Raw genomic sequence first — 16906 nt, forward strand, 5'->3', positions numbered from 1 at the left:
GGGATATGAGCTTTGGTCTGTGCAGCACTGCACATGGCCACCTGTGAGTCCCTCTCTTGGAAGAGAAACATAACCTCTTGTTGTTTAGGCCACTGCTTTTCAAGTTTCTGACATCTGCCACTCAATACAGTTACTAATTGGTACAAGAAAACCTTTCCCTAGAGAAGGGATCAAAGGGAGAATGAGTACTAGCAGGTAGAATAAATGCCACAGCACAGCTTTCTATCAAAAATACACCGCCAATCAGCATTTCCTCCCAGCAAGATCATGAGGTCTGTGAATAGCAAAGTTCAGCAATTTTCAGCTGTATGAGTACCCTGTTATCACATATGGATTCTCTGAGGCCGGGCGTGGTGGCACACGCCTGTAATCCTAGCACTCAGGAGGCTGAGGCAGGAGGATCGCTGTAAATTCGAGACCAGCCTGGGCTACATAGTGAGTTCCAGGTGAGTCTCAACTACATAGTGAGACCCTGCCTCAAAAATAAAATAAAAAAACAAAACCCATATGGATTCTCTGATTTTATTTGGCACATTAGATTATTTATTTAATAAAACAGTCCTCTCTGTATTCACGCTAGGTAATGTTTCCTATCACAGACTCTGAGGCAGGAATCAGCACCCAACAGGGGGCTCCTGGACCAAAACAGAGGAGGAGAGCAGGCTGAAGAGGGCGCTGTGGAGCACGAGGCATCTCTTGTGGTCTTAGCACCTGGGGCAGCAGCATGGCTATGGCTGGGCTGGAGGGAGGGATCGCCGTTGAGGGGCATCCTCAGGGTGGGATTTGGAGGCCAGCAGTGTCCCATACTGTGCCAGGCGCACCCCACTCCTGCAGACCCAGTATTAACAAACCCACTGCATGTCTGCAGCAAGGTCAGCTAAGCGACTCGACTTACTGATGGTGGTGAACACGCTGGTGAAGCAGAAGTAGTCCACGGCATTAAGGGAAAGGAGATGGTAGAGGAACTGCTCTCTCTCCTCTTCACAACGCAGAAAAGCATAGCGCTTATAAAGCTTCCTAAGAAGGGTAAGAGGAGCACAAAACAAAAGTGTATATGTCATGCTTTTCACTATGTCTGGAGTAAAGAGAAATCCCAACCAAACAATGGGAAGGAACTTTACCTTCAAAGAACTGGCAGTCTGCAAATCTACAGACAGTTAAACTTCCCCTCCCACCCCCCACCCCGCATGGGGGAGGAACCCAGGGTCTCACTTGGTGGGGGGTACTCTTCCTGAGGGACATCCAAGCCCCTAGTAAAACACTTTCTACCTGACCGGTAGGAGGCAGAAGGGCACAAATTTACTTGTCTGTCATGCTCACAGCAGTGTGAAAGTGGCACCCAATGCTGGTAATGGAGAGCAAATAGTCTGTCACAGCTGTGCCGCAGGATCAGCAGGATCATTAACGGTTCATCTAAGCCCTCACTCATTGGTTCTACTCTCAGAATGCAGCTGAGGGCAGTGTGAAATGCGAGCAGTTACTAAAGTCCACTTCCCTGTCATCGGTAAGTCAAAATAGCTCATGAAAAAGTGCTTGCCTGGCATATGCACGGTCCTCGGCTTGGTCCTCAGAGCCAAAAAAACAAAAACAAAAACAAAAGCTACCATATTGTATAGTCATTAAAAATGAAGTTTAGAAAAAGTTGAAAAATAGCACAGATACCACTAAAGATACTGCCATTTTTCCTCCAGACAGTCTCACTATGTAGCCCAGGCCGGCCTTGAACTCTCAGCAATCCTCCTGCATCAGCCTCCTGAGTGCTGGGATTCAGGTGTGTGCTACCACACCTGGCTGCCACTTTTATTAAACACACGGATGAAGCGCTGTTCTTTTTCAAGCCTTTTATTATTGGTATTAACCCTCTGGTGTTTGTTTGTTTTTTTTGCTCTGAATTAAACCCAGGGCCTCACACATTCTTGGCAAGTGCTCTGCCACTAAGCTACATCTCCAGCCCATTTTATTTATTTTGGTACCAGGGATTGAACTAAAGATCTTGTGCTTGTGAGGCAGGTGTGGTGCCACTGAGCTAAATCCCAAGCACAAGATCCCAAATTCGACCCCTGGTACCGGCCTGCAAAATCAAATCCTTGGATCCTAAAACTCCTCCTTAAATGCTCCGGGGCCTGTAAAGAAAGGGAGACATATACAACCCAAAATTACACAAGATGCAGCAGGCACCAGGACGGCTTCCCACAGACCATCAGTCTGATGTAACCTTGCTCTTCAGAGCTCAGAGTTCTCTAATGTACACATCTGGACATGGTGTCATCCAGATTTCCCAACAAAGGGAACTGTTAGTCTGGCAAACGAAGACCTGATACTTCACTGGTTTCCTGGCTCTAACCTATCAAATATAAGTACCGGCAAGACTGTCAGATAAAGCCTTTTACTGCTGACCCTTGCCTTATCCTTTATTTGCTAGTCCAGATTTTCCTCCCCCTTGGTTTTTTGAGATAGGGTTGTGCTATGTGGTTCAGGCTAACCTTGAATTCACTATGTAGCCCAGGCTGGCCTTGGACTTACAGCGATCCTCCTGCCTCAGCCTCCTGAGTACTGGGGTTACAGGTGTGCACCATCATGCCCCACTTTTTAAAAAATTGTTTTTTTTGTTGTCGTTTTGTTTTTTAAGACAGGATCTCACTATGTAGTTGAGACTGCCCTGGATCTCACTATGTAGCCCAGGCTGGTCTCAAACTCACAGGGATCCTCCTGCCTCAGCCTCCTGAGTGCTGGGATTACAGGCATGTGTCACCACACCCAGCTTTTAAAAAAAAAAATTCTTGTTGTTGGGGATATAGCTCAGTGGTACCACACCTGCCTGGCAAGCGCAAGGTCCTGCGTTCGATCCCCAGGATTGGAAAAAAATTAAATTTTCGTTTCACAACATAGGATGTGGTCTTGTGGTCTGGTTAGCTTTTGCTCTGATCGCAGCGCAGCAGTCTGGTCTTGGGCTGTGAAGTGTAGGGTGTTTTCCCAGCAATGACCAAAAGCACTGTGCAGGCTGAACTGCAGAAGCACAGATGAGCAGCTCATGCTGAAGATGCTAGTTTGTCAGCTCCTGCAGCTTGCTTCCTGAGCACATGGCACACAAACAGACACATGTCACAAGGCAATCTTACTTGGTGAGTGGTTGGTTGGAGAGCAGCTGCTTGAGATGCTGAGACAGAAGCTTCTTTTCCAGAGACAGCCTTATCCACGCCCGAGCTCGCCCAACATCAGTCTTGATCTCACTCATGTTCTGAATATGCCTGGGAGCAGGAGTGACAGCGGAGAGTGGGTCTAGGGTCCCACTAGGCGAGGAAGAGCTACACAGTAACCAACAGCACTGGACACAGAGAAGTGACTTCATGTTCACGGGGAGCACTGCGCAAGATGCAGTCCGGGGGATGATAGACCCTCCCAAGATGCCACCTGTACAACAGACCCCACGTCAGACCTTCCTGCACATACGCACAAAGGCAGTGCCCTGTGGTGAACACTTAGCACGCACTCACTCCTCAGGATTTGCTATGTCCTCCTTTCAGCCTGAATGCAGGCAACTGACAGTTCTAGATTCTCAAGAAAATAAAAGCTACACACAATCAGAACAGTCAAGTTCATATTAAAAATGACTGTCCTATAGTTTAAATATCTGCCACAACTTTAACCCACTGAATGATTATTCAAGTTGTCCCAGACAATACATGGAAGATAGCAAGTCTTAATTTCCATGCCTTTAGAGAAGTCAAGTTACACTGTGTTGATAACTTTAAAAACTGGGGATTTAGCTCAGTGGTGCTGCCACCTGCCTCGCAAGCACAAGGTCCTGAGTTCAAGACCCGGTACCAAAAAAAGGTAACAAAACAAAAACTCACAAGATATGGAAAACTGTTCAGTCTCACAAAAAAATTACACAGCCAAACACCATCGGAATGTCACACACACACACACACACGCATTTGTATTCTATGAGGAAATCAATGCTATATCCAGAACTGAATTTATTTCCCTAAATGATTTTCCTCCTACAGGGGAAGGAGGATCAGATGGGAACTGAAAGGCTGACAGCATAAACTATGAAACCACTGCCGTCAGGGGAACTACTGGAAGTCTTTCTTCCTCTGGTTTAAAAATGTGAAAACATGTCCAGCATGACCCACACTGGCTGTAATAAACACTGCAGAACATCTCTGCTGATCCCAAGCACTCAGAGTATGGACAGCCCTCTGCAGCACACAGTCCCTCCCTCCCTGTCTCCTCTCTCCTGCTTTGTGAGGGTGAGGGTGCCTCCAACGCTCGCTGCTCCATGTAAGGCTGCACACTTCTGGTGGACAAGAGGCCCACAGCACTGTGTCCACCACAGATGCACTAACACTGAAGAAGTGGCCTGAAAACAGCTCAGTGTGAAGCAGTGACAGAAAGCTCTGCTGCCCCTTGACGGGACTCCCTATCACCTCATCTCAGAGAGCCCGTTTCTGAACTGACAGAAGACTTGTTTTATAGGATCGGTACTGCTACACGTGGCCACAGCAGAGGGATCTGTGTCCACCAAGACCAGGCCCAGGGCACTGGGCAGCTTCTGAAGTGGAAGTGGCTGTTCCTCAGCCCTCTGGTCTCAGCACCCAGATGGATGATTAAGAGCAACAAGGCTTTAAACTTCCACCATCCAATTCTACTCCATTCCTACACATTCATCAACTGGCACACATCTAAGAAAAGACATCATTTTTTGATCAGGACTTTATTTTCTGGCACCACAAAATGACCAGGACATTGTCTGTGTTTGTCCTGCCTCTGCCTGGAACCATCACCACTCTAGGAAGCCCTGGCCCCTGCATAGAGAGTGACCCCAAAACCTGTGTTTGTTCTCTGGATATGCTCACTGCTGCTGAAGAGATGGCCAGGAGGGCACCAAGCAAGAGAGGGACTGAAGACAGAGGAGTACAGGAGAGGGATGCTGACAACACTCACTCCTGCGTCACCTCTGTGCTTTTGCCAAGTCTGGAGAACCACATTCTAACAACCCAAACTTACCATACATCAATGAGGAAAAACTCAACCAGGAAGGCAAAGAACCCCCAACTGGAATACGAACTAACAAAAACAACTTAAGTGTGCTACAAATAAATAATTAACCACACTGAAGAGAATGGAGGAAAAAGAGGTAATCTAAGCTTTGGAAAACAGTCGTGATTGGATATGAAAGGCTACAGACAAAGAATACCAGAGCTGCACACTAACACCGTGCTGTGGTTAGCACACTTGTTCCCCACAGGGTATGGGCTGGCAACCCAAAACAACTGAAGTGCACACCACCAGTCCTAGCGGTCAGGAAGCTGAGCCAGGAGGACTGCAAGTGCAAGGCTAGCCTTGGCTACTTAGGGAGAGCCTGTCCCAAACCCAAACAAAGCAAAACCAAAAGAAAACAACAAACCCCTACTCAAGCCAACCCACCCACCCACCCACCCACTTACCCACCCAAAGGCTGGCTGTGTATACCAGGGTTGCACAAATAAGTAAATGCAATGTAGATGATTAGAGCGAGGTTTCTAGTGGCTGGATAAAGACATTACAAATAATGAAATGGGGAGGCTAGGCTGACTTCTGTGGTATTAAACTGGAAACATATTATCACAACTCATGGATTAAAAAAGCACCTCTGCGTGTGTTTAAGCACACATGCGTGCACACACACACAAAAAGGACTAAGTGCAGACACACAAGTAACTTATGCAGTGTATCAAAATTGGCGCGCGAGTGCACACACACACACACACACACACACACATTTCCAGACCTACTCTGGGCACTGCACATTTATGAACTCATTGACTCTTTTACACCAACATTTTGAGAGAAGTATTTTATTGTCACCATTTTATAGTGAGACACAGAGTGCAAGCACTTGCCCAGGCTACCAAGCTGGTTAGTGGCAGAGCTAAATACCAGCCCCTTGTAGGCTGAGCACAGAACCAAGGCGTCCTTTATTTTATTTTATTTTTTTGAGGATAGGGTCTTGCAGTGCAGCCTAGGCTGGTTTGGAATTCCTGGGTCTAGTGATGGTCCTGCCTCAGCCTGTAGTGCTGGGTCACAGGCGTGCTGCACAAAGCCTAGAGTCCTAACCAGCACACTCTACTGCCTTTCACAAAGTAAACACAGCAAGTGTAAGAAACACCTCTTCTGCTGCCCCTAAGATCAACCTGAAGTGTGCAAAAGTAAACAACAGGACACTGGAAGGAACAGGGTACCCCTAAGTTATCTGACCACCTCTTCACTGGGTTACCGAATTTTAGCTTGAGGTCACAGCAACACATCTTTCAACAGTCACCACACTGAGGTGACAGCTGCTGGGTTTTATGTTCTCCTGAAGAAATCTGGGACCATTTAAACTGACCATCACAAAGAATCATACGCTACATTTAGTCTACCAAGGCAAAATAACACTTTAAATATAAATATGCAAGTTGATTCATTTGACAGCTAACATGTAGCCAACTCTTAGCATGAAACAAGTATTTCTTTAAACTCTTTATGTGGACTAATTTAATTCTCATTTAATCAGTTCTTGGTATTTTGTTTAAAATTGGGTTGTAATTCTCACAACAATCCTATGAGACAGCTACTGTTTCTGTCCGATAGATAAGAAAACTGAGGCACAAGGAAATTATCAAATCAATATCCATAACTAATAATAAAACATACTATAGAAGAGAAGCCCCAAGTCATAGATGTCACCACGCTCTTTTTTTTTGGTTCGAGTGATTGAACTTGGGACCTTACACTTGCGAGGCAGGTGATAGCACCACTGAGCTAAATCCTCAACCCCACCACACTCATTCTTAAGAGCTGGCTAAGTACTGTGACTAAGATGTTTAAAAGGGGAAAAGCTTAACTTCTTCAATTAAAAAAAAAAAATCTATCTTAAATGTCTTAATGCCTTCTGAAGATATTCCCCATCCCCACCCCCAGTACTGGGAGTTGAACCCAGGGCCTTTGTACTGAGCTACATCTTCAGCCCTTTTAAAATTTTTCTTACTTCATTTTTTTTGTTTTGTTTTGTTTTGTTTTGTTTTTTGAGACAGGGTCTCACTATGTAGGTGAGACTGAGCTGGAACTCACTGTGTAGCCCAGGCTGGTCTCAAACTCCCAGTGATCCTCCTGCCTCAGCTTCCCAAGTGCTGGGATTACAGGAGTGCGCCACGACGCCCGGGTGAATTTTTCTTATTTCAAGAAGGAGTCTCACTAAGTCCCTAAGTTGCCCAGGCTGGTCTTGAACTGTTGATTCTCCTGCCTTGGCCTCCTGAGTACTGGGATTACAGGTGTGTGCCACTGTGCCCAGTCTTATTTGTTGTTTTTTCAGTCTATATTGGTAGACAGCAGGTATTTAAGAGAGTTGAGTTTTCTCTTTGGTGGGGTGGATTTAAGACAGGGTCTCTCTCCCTCTCTCTCTTTTTTCTTTTTTTTTTTGGTACCGGGAATCAAACTCAAGTCCTTGCTCTTGTAAGGCAGGCAGCAGAACCACTGAGGTAAATCCCCAGCCCGAGACAGTGTCTCATGATGTAGTTCAGGCCAGGTCTTGAACTCACCATGCAGCCCAGGCTAGCCTTGAATTCACAGAGATCCTCCTGCCTCAGCCTCCCAAGTGCTGGGATTACAGGTGTGTGCTACCACGCACCCAGCTTATGGGAGTTTTATTTTCCTTAAATTATAAAATAGTTTAAAGTTCTTTTATAACTTTTTGGCTGCATTCTCCCTTTGGATTCAAGGTTAGGCAAAAATACAAAGTATAAAAGTAAAATAAATTATTAAAATGCTTTCTGCAAGACACATAAGCAAAACATACACATAGCCATAATTATTTAAGACATTTAGATGAAGGTGATAAACTACTTCAAAGTTATTATCATATAGTAATCTACAATACCTCATATCTTGGATAAGAGAGACCCTGAGTGTTGGTAACATAACTCCTGAGTCAGATTTTCTTCTTTCTGGTCCAAGGGCAACTAAGTAGAAAGATACCAGCAAAGTATTAGAAAAATAACAGTAAGAACTTCGAAGATGACAAGAGAAAAGCTCAGTTGCCGCTTTACTGACCCGTGACCCTGGGACTGACCCAGGGCCCAGGTGGATGAGGCAAACCCTCCCCCTTAGGCACTCAGAAATTGAAATCACATACATTAAATCCCAAAAGAATTTTTTTTTAAACTGAGTTTTGGCTCTTTAGTTTGACATGTTTCTACTTCAAAGTCCAGAATCCAAATCACAATGTGCATATCATAAAGGAAGTAAGCTGGATCGTTAGTGTGTTATGTGCACGACTCACTAAGATGAATGTAAACTTCTTGTACACCAAATGTTCTAAAAAAAAAAAAAAAAGAAAAGAAAAAGACTGTACAGCTCACACTGATGGAGAAGGAAAGAGGATTCTCCTATAGCAGTGGCCACCAGCCAACTGCTGGCACATCTGTGACACACGCTTAGTGTCATCACTGAGACGCCAAGGGGTCTGCCGCCTTTTCTCCATTTCCATTTCGCTCACCTGAAAACTAAACTGTAATGCTGCCTAGAAAATTCACCAGTACAATTAGACCTGAGGGTTGGAGTTCTGCTGTAGTTTAAATGTGCTATTTTCTCAGATCTCTTTAGATCCATTCCACTCCGGAGACCAGGATACAATCTGCAATGGTCAAACATCGATGTGCAGCTGGCCCCGAGGAAAACAGGCAGGGAACAAAGGCAGGGCCAACACCTGCCACCCACGCACAATTACAAAGGGGCTGTCAAGGGGGAGAAGCAGTGCTTCTGAGAGCCTGCATGCCAGGTGTGTGGCCCAAAGCCCTCTGCTGGGGCAGGCGGGAAGGCACTTGTGATGTAGCGCAGAGTCCAGTGTGCCCTGATGCCCCGGGTGTGCTCACCTTCCGTCTGAGAATATACAAGCGACGTGTATCTGGGAAGGGGGAGAGTGACATGGCTCGGAAAATGACGCTGATCAGACAGCGTGAAAGATGGTCACACAAGTGGCAGGACACGGGCTAGGACGGGGACAAACAGATGCTACAGCTGAAGAGAGGCGCTGGAGCCACGGTTAGCCGATGGGATAGCCGGACACAGCAGAGCAAGGGGTACCGGAGCTCCTGAGAGACACTTGATCAAAGCAGGGCAGAGGGGGAGCTAAGGAGTATGGCATTTGCCTGCACGTGCATGGCTTGGGCTCATTCCCAGAACCACACTGAAGATGACAGAGAAGCCTGACATCTAACAAAGCAGTAGCATCCACGATAGAGCACTCACAGGCGTGAGCATGCTCTCCAAAGCCTGTCCCACACCCTGTCTGCTAGCCACCCTGCTCAGTGCAATCTCTTGCCAACACGGCAATGTTCTTTCTAATGTTGCCACCCATTGGTAAAGTGCCAAGCTCCTCTTTTAATGCTTCTGCACCTTTCTCCTCATTTCCAGCGCATTTATTACTGTAGAGTGCAGAACCGCACCCATGCCTTACTGATGTAGCACTCAGATTTCTTGGACCCTTTGGAGAATGTAACACATCTCTGTGGGTGAGCGAGGGACCCTCCGGTCTCACACCTTGTCCGTAACCAGCCTGTGAGATTTTCCCTGACATTCTCCTGTGGGCACGCTTGCTGGGGAAGCCATCCCCTCGCTCACAAGACCTGTAAGATGAGCCTCCACCACGAACACAGCACATGTAACATTCCAGTTACTCCTACTGAATTCTCTCCTCAGGCTCAGTCATCTCCTATCCTTAAGAGGGCCTGCTGAGGTAAATATAGCACACACTCTGCAGCATCATGAAGATGAGATGATTTTAGGCCACCGCTAGCACTTTCAATGCCAACTTGGAACTTCAGGAAGGGGTTCTGAAAAGGTATGCTATGCTCTGGGTGCTTTTTAGAGTAACAGTGAGGTCGTGTAAGGCAAATAAGGAAGTCAGATGCCCAGAACTGTTAAAAAAAAAAAGAAATAAGAGAGCTGAACTACAACTTATCCCAAAGACCAGCTGGTAGACAGGATAGTAGGAGGCAGCGAGCAGAGGGACTCGAGTCAATGCAACATTAAATATTAAAATGTTTTAATATATACTGTCCAGCTGGGCATGCTGCTGCACACCTGAATCTTAGCACTCTGGGAGGCTGAGGGAGGAAGATCACAAGCTCAAGCCCAGCCTGGGAAGTTTAGTGAGACCCTGTCTCACAAGAAAAACAAGGGCTAGGGATGAGGCTCACTGTTCAGACCCTGGACTCAATCCCAGGATATGTGTACACACACACTCTCACTCGCTTTCAAATAATTATTACCTTCTTTTGCTTTTTTGGGTGCTGGGAATTTGAGCCCAGACCTTCACACACTGGGCAGTTACTCTACTTCTGAGCTACACTCTATCAGCTGTGCTCTGAGCCTTGGCGGAAGCAGCCAAGTCACATACACCTCTCCCATGGGACAGTGCTGTAGGGTCATTTCCATGGAACGCTCCAGCACACTGCAGAGCATCAGTGGCTGGTGCCACAACGGAGAAGGTGCTGATGTGACTACCCAAGAGACACAGACGGAGAAAGCATGCCAGGGACAGGACGGGGAGGGCACAGAGAAAGGGCTGGTGTTAAAATGCTCCAAATTCCTAGATATTCCTCTTTGAATGCCCAGAAATTAGGACTACAGAGATCTGGAATAATGGGTGAATGCCACAAAAGGCAGCAGTTGCTGCTGTATTTCAAAATGTGTCCCCTGAAATGACCTGGAAGCCCCAGCCCCAGCACCAATGGGCCTGATCTTGCTGGGCATCTCTGCCAATGGTCACACTGAGCTCACAAGTGTGGGGCCTAATCAAACACAACCGAAGTCCTTACAGAACACAAGATGGCAGACGGGAGGGGAATGAAGCTGTAGACATGTGATGCTGGATTATGCCTTCCAGAACTGAGGATGCTGGGACTGAAGCCAGGGCCTCACACCAAGCATGCGCTCTCCCCTGGCCACACCCTTGGCCCAAGAAACTCACTTTTGCACAGTTACAACGCTATCTTCTCTCTCTCTACCTTTGTGTGGTGCTGGGGATCCAACCTATGATACTTCACATGCTAAGCACGTGCTCTACCACTGTGTTACATCCCCAGCTCTAGAATTTTTTGTTTGTTTTTTTGAGACAGGGTCTCACTATGTAGTTTAGACTGCTCTGGAACTTACTGTGTAGCCCAGGCTGGTCTGGAACTCACATTGATCCTCCTGCCTCAGCCTCCTAAGTGCTGGGATTACAGGCATGTGCCACCACGCCCAGCTGAAGAAAATATTTTTAAATTGATGTTTTTGTATCTATTTCATAATTTCATATCTATTTCATAATTTCATATTTTTAAGCCTGAACTTTCTAGGTTGAATCACAAGAAGTATTAGGGTAATATTAATAAAATCCACCCCTTTAACAAACTTTGATTTCAAAAGCAACACAGCTAATGCTGATCCTACTCAGGATCAGTATTTAACTCGCTGTGCTCCTTCTTACATCATTAACCCTTCACTGACATGAGGCAGTGGGGTAGAAACAGCACCATGGGAGACTTTGACACATCAATCTGTTTTGCTGGTCCCACTTCTGGCTGAAGATGGCTGCTGACAGCTAGGAATGTGAACTCCAAGGGAATCACTGATGCTGGACCAGCCAGGGTCCATGCAAAAGCTGGGCATCCTCTTTGGCCTCTACTTCCTTGCCTTAGCGGTAAGGCTGGCTGTTTCTTCTCAGGAATTTATCTTTTGTAATTAGATAAAAAGATCTAATTAGATAGAAAGATCTTGGTCTTTGGGCTAGGATCAAGTGTGAAACAGCTGGAGTCTTATGGTCTGAATTGCTGTATTTTCTGTTGGAGACAGTTCAGGGTATAAACCAATCTCTCCCTCAACAGAAAAAAGGGGAATAGGAGGTGGACATTAGAGAATGCTTTTAAACTTAGTATGAATCTTTTTTTTTTGTACTGGGGACTGAACTCAGGTCCTTGAGCTTGTGAGGCAGGTGCCGGAACCACTGAGCCATATCCCTGGCTAAACTTAATATGAATCTTTATTAATTATTAATTAATATGGTTATACCAGGACTGGGGTTTAACTTAGTGGTTCTGCTGCCTGCCTGGCAAATACAAGGTTCCGAGTTTGATCCCCGGTACCAAAAAAAAAAAAAAAATTATGGTTATACCTGGGGCATCAGGTGTGGGGCACAACATTCTTTCTGTTCAGAGGCGCTCCAGGGCAAGGAAGTGTCAAACTTACATTCCTAGGATAGCTGTCTGATCACATCTATTTTCAAATCAGATTTGTAACAGTGAACACCCCATAAGTGGTTGGCTTATGAGTTTTTAAAATTTTTATTTTTTTTTGCATTTCTGAATGTCTGATATAATGCATAATTTTACTTTTTGTGGGGGTGGGGTTTAAGACATGGTCTCACTATGGATTCTCACTATATAGCCTGGCCTGGCCTCAAACTTGTAATGATCTTCCTGCTTCAGTGGTAGTAGAATGTTTACCTACCATGTATAAAGCCCTAGGTTTAATCCCCAGCACCTTAAAAAAAGGCAAGCTCCTTGTGAAAAAATACATAGTAGGTAGAATATCTTGGGTTAAACCCAGTACCGCAAATACAAGGACCCTAGTATAACTCTAGTCTGCAGAAGAACTATGACACTCCTAACATGTGAGGTCTTCTCCAAACTGAAGAGGAGTCTGACTCCTAAGGCAGGTTTGGTGGCAGCTCCCGTGTTCCTGCTGCTCTTGGAGTCTGAGCCCAGGACCAGCCTAGGTAACACAGCAAAACCATGCCTATAAAATAAAGTTAAAAAAAAAAACCAAACCTGACTCTTCAAGCTTGAGACATAGATATATACTTGCCCCTAGAAGACTATAAATCATGGTCACACAATTTTCTTTAAGATAAAAAATCAGTACATAGCACCCTCCAATACTGGCGAGAGTAATGTATATATGTATGGCATCTGACAACTCAAGTTTTCACATATGTGAGTTCATAGCTAATACTATTCTGTCTTAGAATCTGAAGGCGGAAGATCAACAAGGTGCAGTGCCTTTCCCAGGCACACAGCTAAGGAACAATACTGCTCTTCTGTTCTGTCCTGAGGCTGCAAGATGGGCTGAGTGTTAGCTTGCGAGAGATAGGGATGGAAACAAGGCATCTCACTTGGACACTGCTGATTCCGCAGAACTGCCACTCCCACACCGACGCTCTCTCACCTGGCGATTCTGTGAGGTGCTCCTGCTTCTCCTCTCTGTCCTGAAACTGGATTAAATGTGACCACAAAGCTGACTTCCCCTGAAAGAACAACACAGATAAAAGTGCTCATTCTGAAGAAATAATCTGCTAAGACACGATTTCTCGTCCAAGACCATCCACGCTTCACTGTTCATTTCGTCCAGCAGTTTCATGGCTCAGTGCATCCATTTCTGGCTGTGTGATGCATGTGGGTGTCGTGTGTGTGGCTGGGGGGCTGAACCCACGTTGTGTTTCAACACCGAGGACTGGGAGCTTGCACAGCAGGACACTGATGCTGTCTTCAGTGGAATGTCAGAGGAGTGCTACACAGACACCAAGATGGATGAGAAAACACCAAACATCCGAGAGAACATCTTCCAGGAAGTTACTGGCTGAAAACCCGGTAGCCCTTTCCCAGCCTTGGAGGCAGTAACGAATGCCAGTAAAGCCACAGCTGTCACTAACCACTTCATTTTCAATGAAGGCTGCCACTTGCCTTTTCAGAGGCCAGCAGAAGTCAGATGTGGTGGCACACGCCTGTCATCCTCTTGGGAGGCCAACAGGAGGATTTTGAGTTCAGGTCCAGCCTGGTCTACATAGTAAGATTCCTCACTCTCAGGAAAAAAAAAAAAAAAGGCCAGTTCGCTTTAAAGTTCCTAAAGAGAAACAATTTATGGCTAGTACCGTAAGATTTGTTTTTCTGTTGTATGAAATGTATCCAGAAAAAGTAAATATAAAACTTATAATTTTGGATTATACAGATTTTTTTTTCTTAATTCATAAATAGATCATGAAGAGAGAGAGAGAGAGAGAGAGAGAGAGAGTGTGTGTGTGTGTGTGTGTGTGTGTGTGTGTGTTCTGGGGACTGAATTTTTGCACTGAGGTACACACATAGTCCTCTTTTTGAGACAGGGTCTTACTAAGTCATTCAATAAGTTGCCCAGGCTGAGCTTGAACTTCAGATCCTCCCGTAGTGACAGGATTTTGGCACTGGGGGTTGAACTTGGGTCCTTGCACTTGTGAGGCAAGCAGTGGCATCAATGATTACTTTTTGTTTTTAAGACAAGGTCTAATTACACAGCCCAGGCTTGCCTGGAACTCACAGTTATCCTCCTGTGTCAACCTACTGAGTGGTGGGATTATACATGTACAATACCACTCTCAGAGTGGTTTTTTTATTGTTAAAGAGTAAGTTCTTAGATTTCAGCTAAGTGGCCTTGTAATAATTATTCTGAATTCAACAGTTTCACCTGTTTGAATTTAAAATACTAAATTGTAATTACAACTGAGTATAAGTTCATGCTGACTTGGGGGCAAATCGTAAGAATATTCTTACTGGGAAGATGACTCAGTTTGGTCACTGGTCACAGGAACTGTCTCAGAGCTCAGTCCTAACACAAGAGCTGAGACACAGAGAAAGGAATGCTGAAAACAGAGGCAGACAGCAAAGCAGTACAGTAGAGCAGCTTTGGAATAACCAGGGGGGCAAGGAGAGGGAGCCCATCAGGCCAGGCTGGGTGTGCTCTCAGCCTGAGTCAGGTGTTCTGCCACTCCTCATCATAGCAGCCAGGATTCAGTGCCCCTGTCCAGACCCAGTGTTCCTTCAACGTGGCATAATCCATCATGTTACTCTAGAACAGTCCTGGTGGACCCATGGCACGCATGCCACGGCTGGCTGTTTGCTACCCTTGAAAGCTCTAAAGGTCCGCCGTCACTGCTCTAGAATATTTCCCCTATCTTAATAATGAAAGTTTGATTTTGGACCCACAGAAGCAAGGATGTGATAAATATGGGCTTATGGCTCAGGAGATTAAGGGTTTTGAACATGCTCACTGACTAGGCACAGTGAATTTGCCCAATAATGACAATGAAAAAAAGCGTTCATTTTCCAGAAATGTTTCTTGCAGCCATATTATTATTATTATTATTTTTTTTTGCTTTGAGACAGGGTCTCACTACGTAGTTCAGACTGCTCTGGAACTCAATGTGTAGCCTAGGCTGGTCTCGAACTTGCAGCGATTCCCCTGCCTCAGCCTTCCGAGTGCTGGGATTAAAGGCATGCGCCACGACGCCAGGCTCTTGCAGCCATATTAAAGTAAACTTCAAAACAAAACAAAACAAAACAAAACACATTAAAGGGTGGGCATGGTGGTGTATGCCTGTAACTCCAGCATTTGAGAGGTTGAGGCAGGAGGAGTGCCCTAAGTCCACAGCCATCCTGGACTACACACTGGGTTCAAGACCAGCCTTAACTATGTATATGGAATCTCAAAAAATCAAAACCAATGACCCAAACAAAAAGCCACATTAGAAAATGTACCCAGGGCCTTATGCACTAAGGGCAGGTACTGCACCACCGAGCCACACTCCAGCCCTGAGGGACACTGAGCTGTGTACTCCACATGTTCTATGGAGCACCTTCTGCCTCACTCAGAAGCCCAGCAGGAGCCTGGCAAAGGGAAGGGAAACAGCTACCAGAGGCCAGAAGGGCAGGCCTGCAGATTCTACTACTCAGCTGTACGTATGGGCCAGGTAGTGACCTGGATCAGGAAGCTGTCTGTAAACACCCATCCATGAACTGTGTGGACACGTGGGTACCACAGAAGAAAACTGGAGTGAGTAAAGACAAAGGGAGAGCCACATCAGAAACAGAACAGGCAGGGAGCCTGGGAAGAGGAACAGTTAACAGACTGAATTTTCCCACTAGGTAAAGGGTAAGGGCTGTTGGCTATGCCTAGTGGACTTTTATCCTGTTCAGAAGCAGACAATGAATCTATAAAGGATACAGCCTCTGCAATAAATGTGGTGGGATTTTTTGTTTTTTGAGACAGTATCTCACTACGTAGTTCAGGCTGGCCTCAAACTCACAATGATTCTCCTGCCCCAGCCTCCCAAGTGCTAGGATTACAGGCCTGCACCACTGCAAATGGCTGAATATGCTTTTTTTTACCCTTTCCCAAACCACCTTCTTTTTCCAGAATTAAAATGCCTATGGCACGGTTCTCATCATCTTGTGACAAAGGAACACAGCCTTTCTTATGATGTATTTTTTTCTTTGACACTTCTTTTTTGTGGGGCAGTGTGTGTGGGGCAGACCCAGGGCCTTCACACTGAGCTACATCCCTAGCCCTTTTTATTATATTTTATTTTTTATTTAGAGACAGGGTCTTGCTAAGTTGCTTAAGCTGGGCCTGAACTTGTGATTCTCTTGCCTCAGCCTCCTGAGGAGGTAGGATTGTAACTGTGCACCACTGTGCCCCACATAGCTAACAGTGCTCCTAGCTGCGACGTCCCCAGCATTCCTGCGAGTATTACCTGTTTGACCTGCAGGCCATGGCTCCATATCCTCTCCAGCAGGTCACAGAGGCTCGCGATCAAGGTATTCTCCTCCAGGCCAGTGATATTTGCCTCGCCATGGCCCAGCTCCACAGCTTCATGGCCCATCTTCTCTACCAGCATGCGCTTGGTCTGAAAATACCATGCACTTATGGGTTACCCAGCAGGAAATTACAAAGCAGTGAGTCAGTGGTCTTGGAGACCTGGCTTCTCCTCATTCTAGTTCTAATCACAGCTCTCTGATCACCTTGGGCGATGTCTTCATCTCTGTGGTTAACTGACTGCAGTAATATCTGTATTCTATTTTTGTGTCAGAGA

General features: G+C 45.8%; 1 protein-coding gene across 1 annotated transcript in view; it reads right to left on the minus strand.

Annotated features, from left to right (window-relative positions):
- Dennd5b (DENN domain containing 5B) overlaps positions 1 to 16906 on the minus strand; it is a 72815-nt gene that overhangs the window by 13739 nt on the left and 42170 nt on the right. Inside the window, exons 9-13 of the mRNA XM_010629001.2 lie at positions 16568 to 16720; positions 13234 to 13312; positions 7904 to 7985; positions 3120 to 3248; positions 896 to 1017 (exon numbers count right to left, since the gene is read on the minus strand). Coding sequence (XP_010627303.1) covers positions 896 to 1017; positions 3120 to 3248; positions 7904 to 7985; positions 13234 to 13312; positions 16568 to 16720 — 565 coding nt within the window. The remainder of the gene's footprint in view (positions 1 to 895; positions 1018 to 3119; positions 3249 to 7903; positions 7986 to 13233; positions 13313 to 16567; positions 16721 to 16906) is intronic.

This window comes from Fukomys damarensis, unplaced genomic scaffold (genome assembly GCF_012274545.1).
Source record: "Fukomys damarensis isolate Sample0158 unplaced genomic scaffold, DMR_v1.0_HiC HiC_scaffold_15, whole genome shotgun sequence".
In the NCBI taxonomy this organism is placed as follows: domain Eukaryota; kingdom Metazoa; phylum Chordata; class Mammalia; order Rodentia; family Bathyergidae; genus Fukomys; species Fukomys damarensis.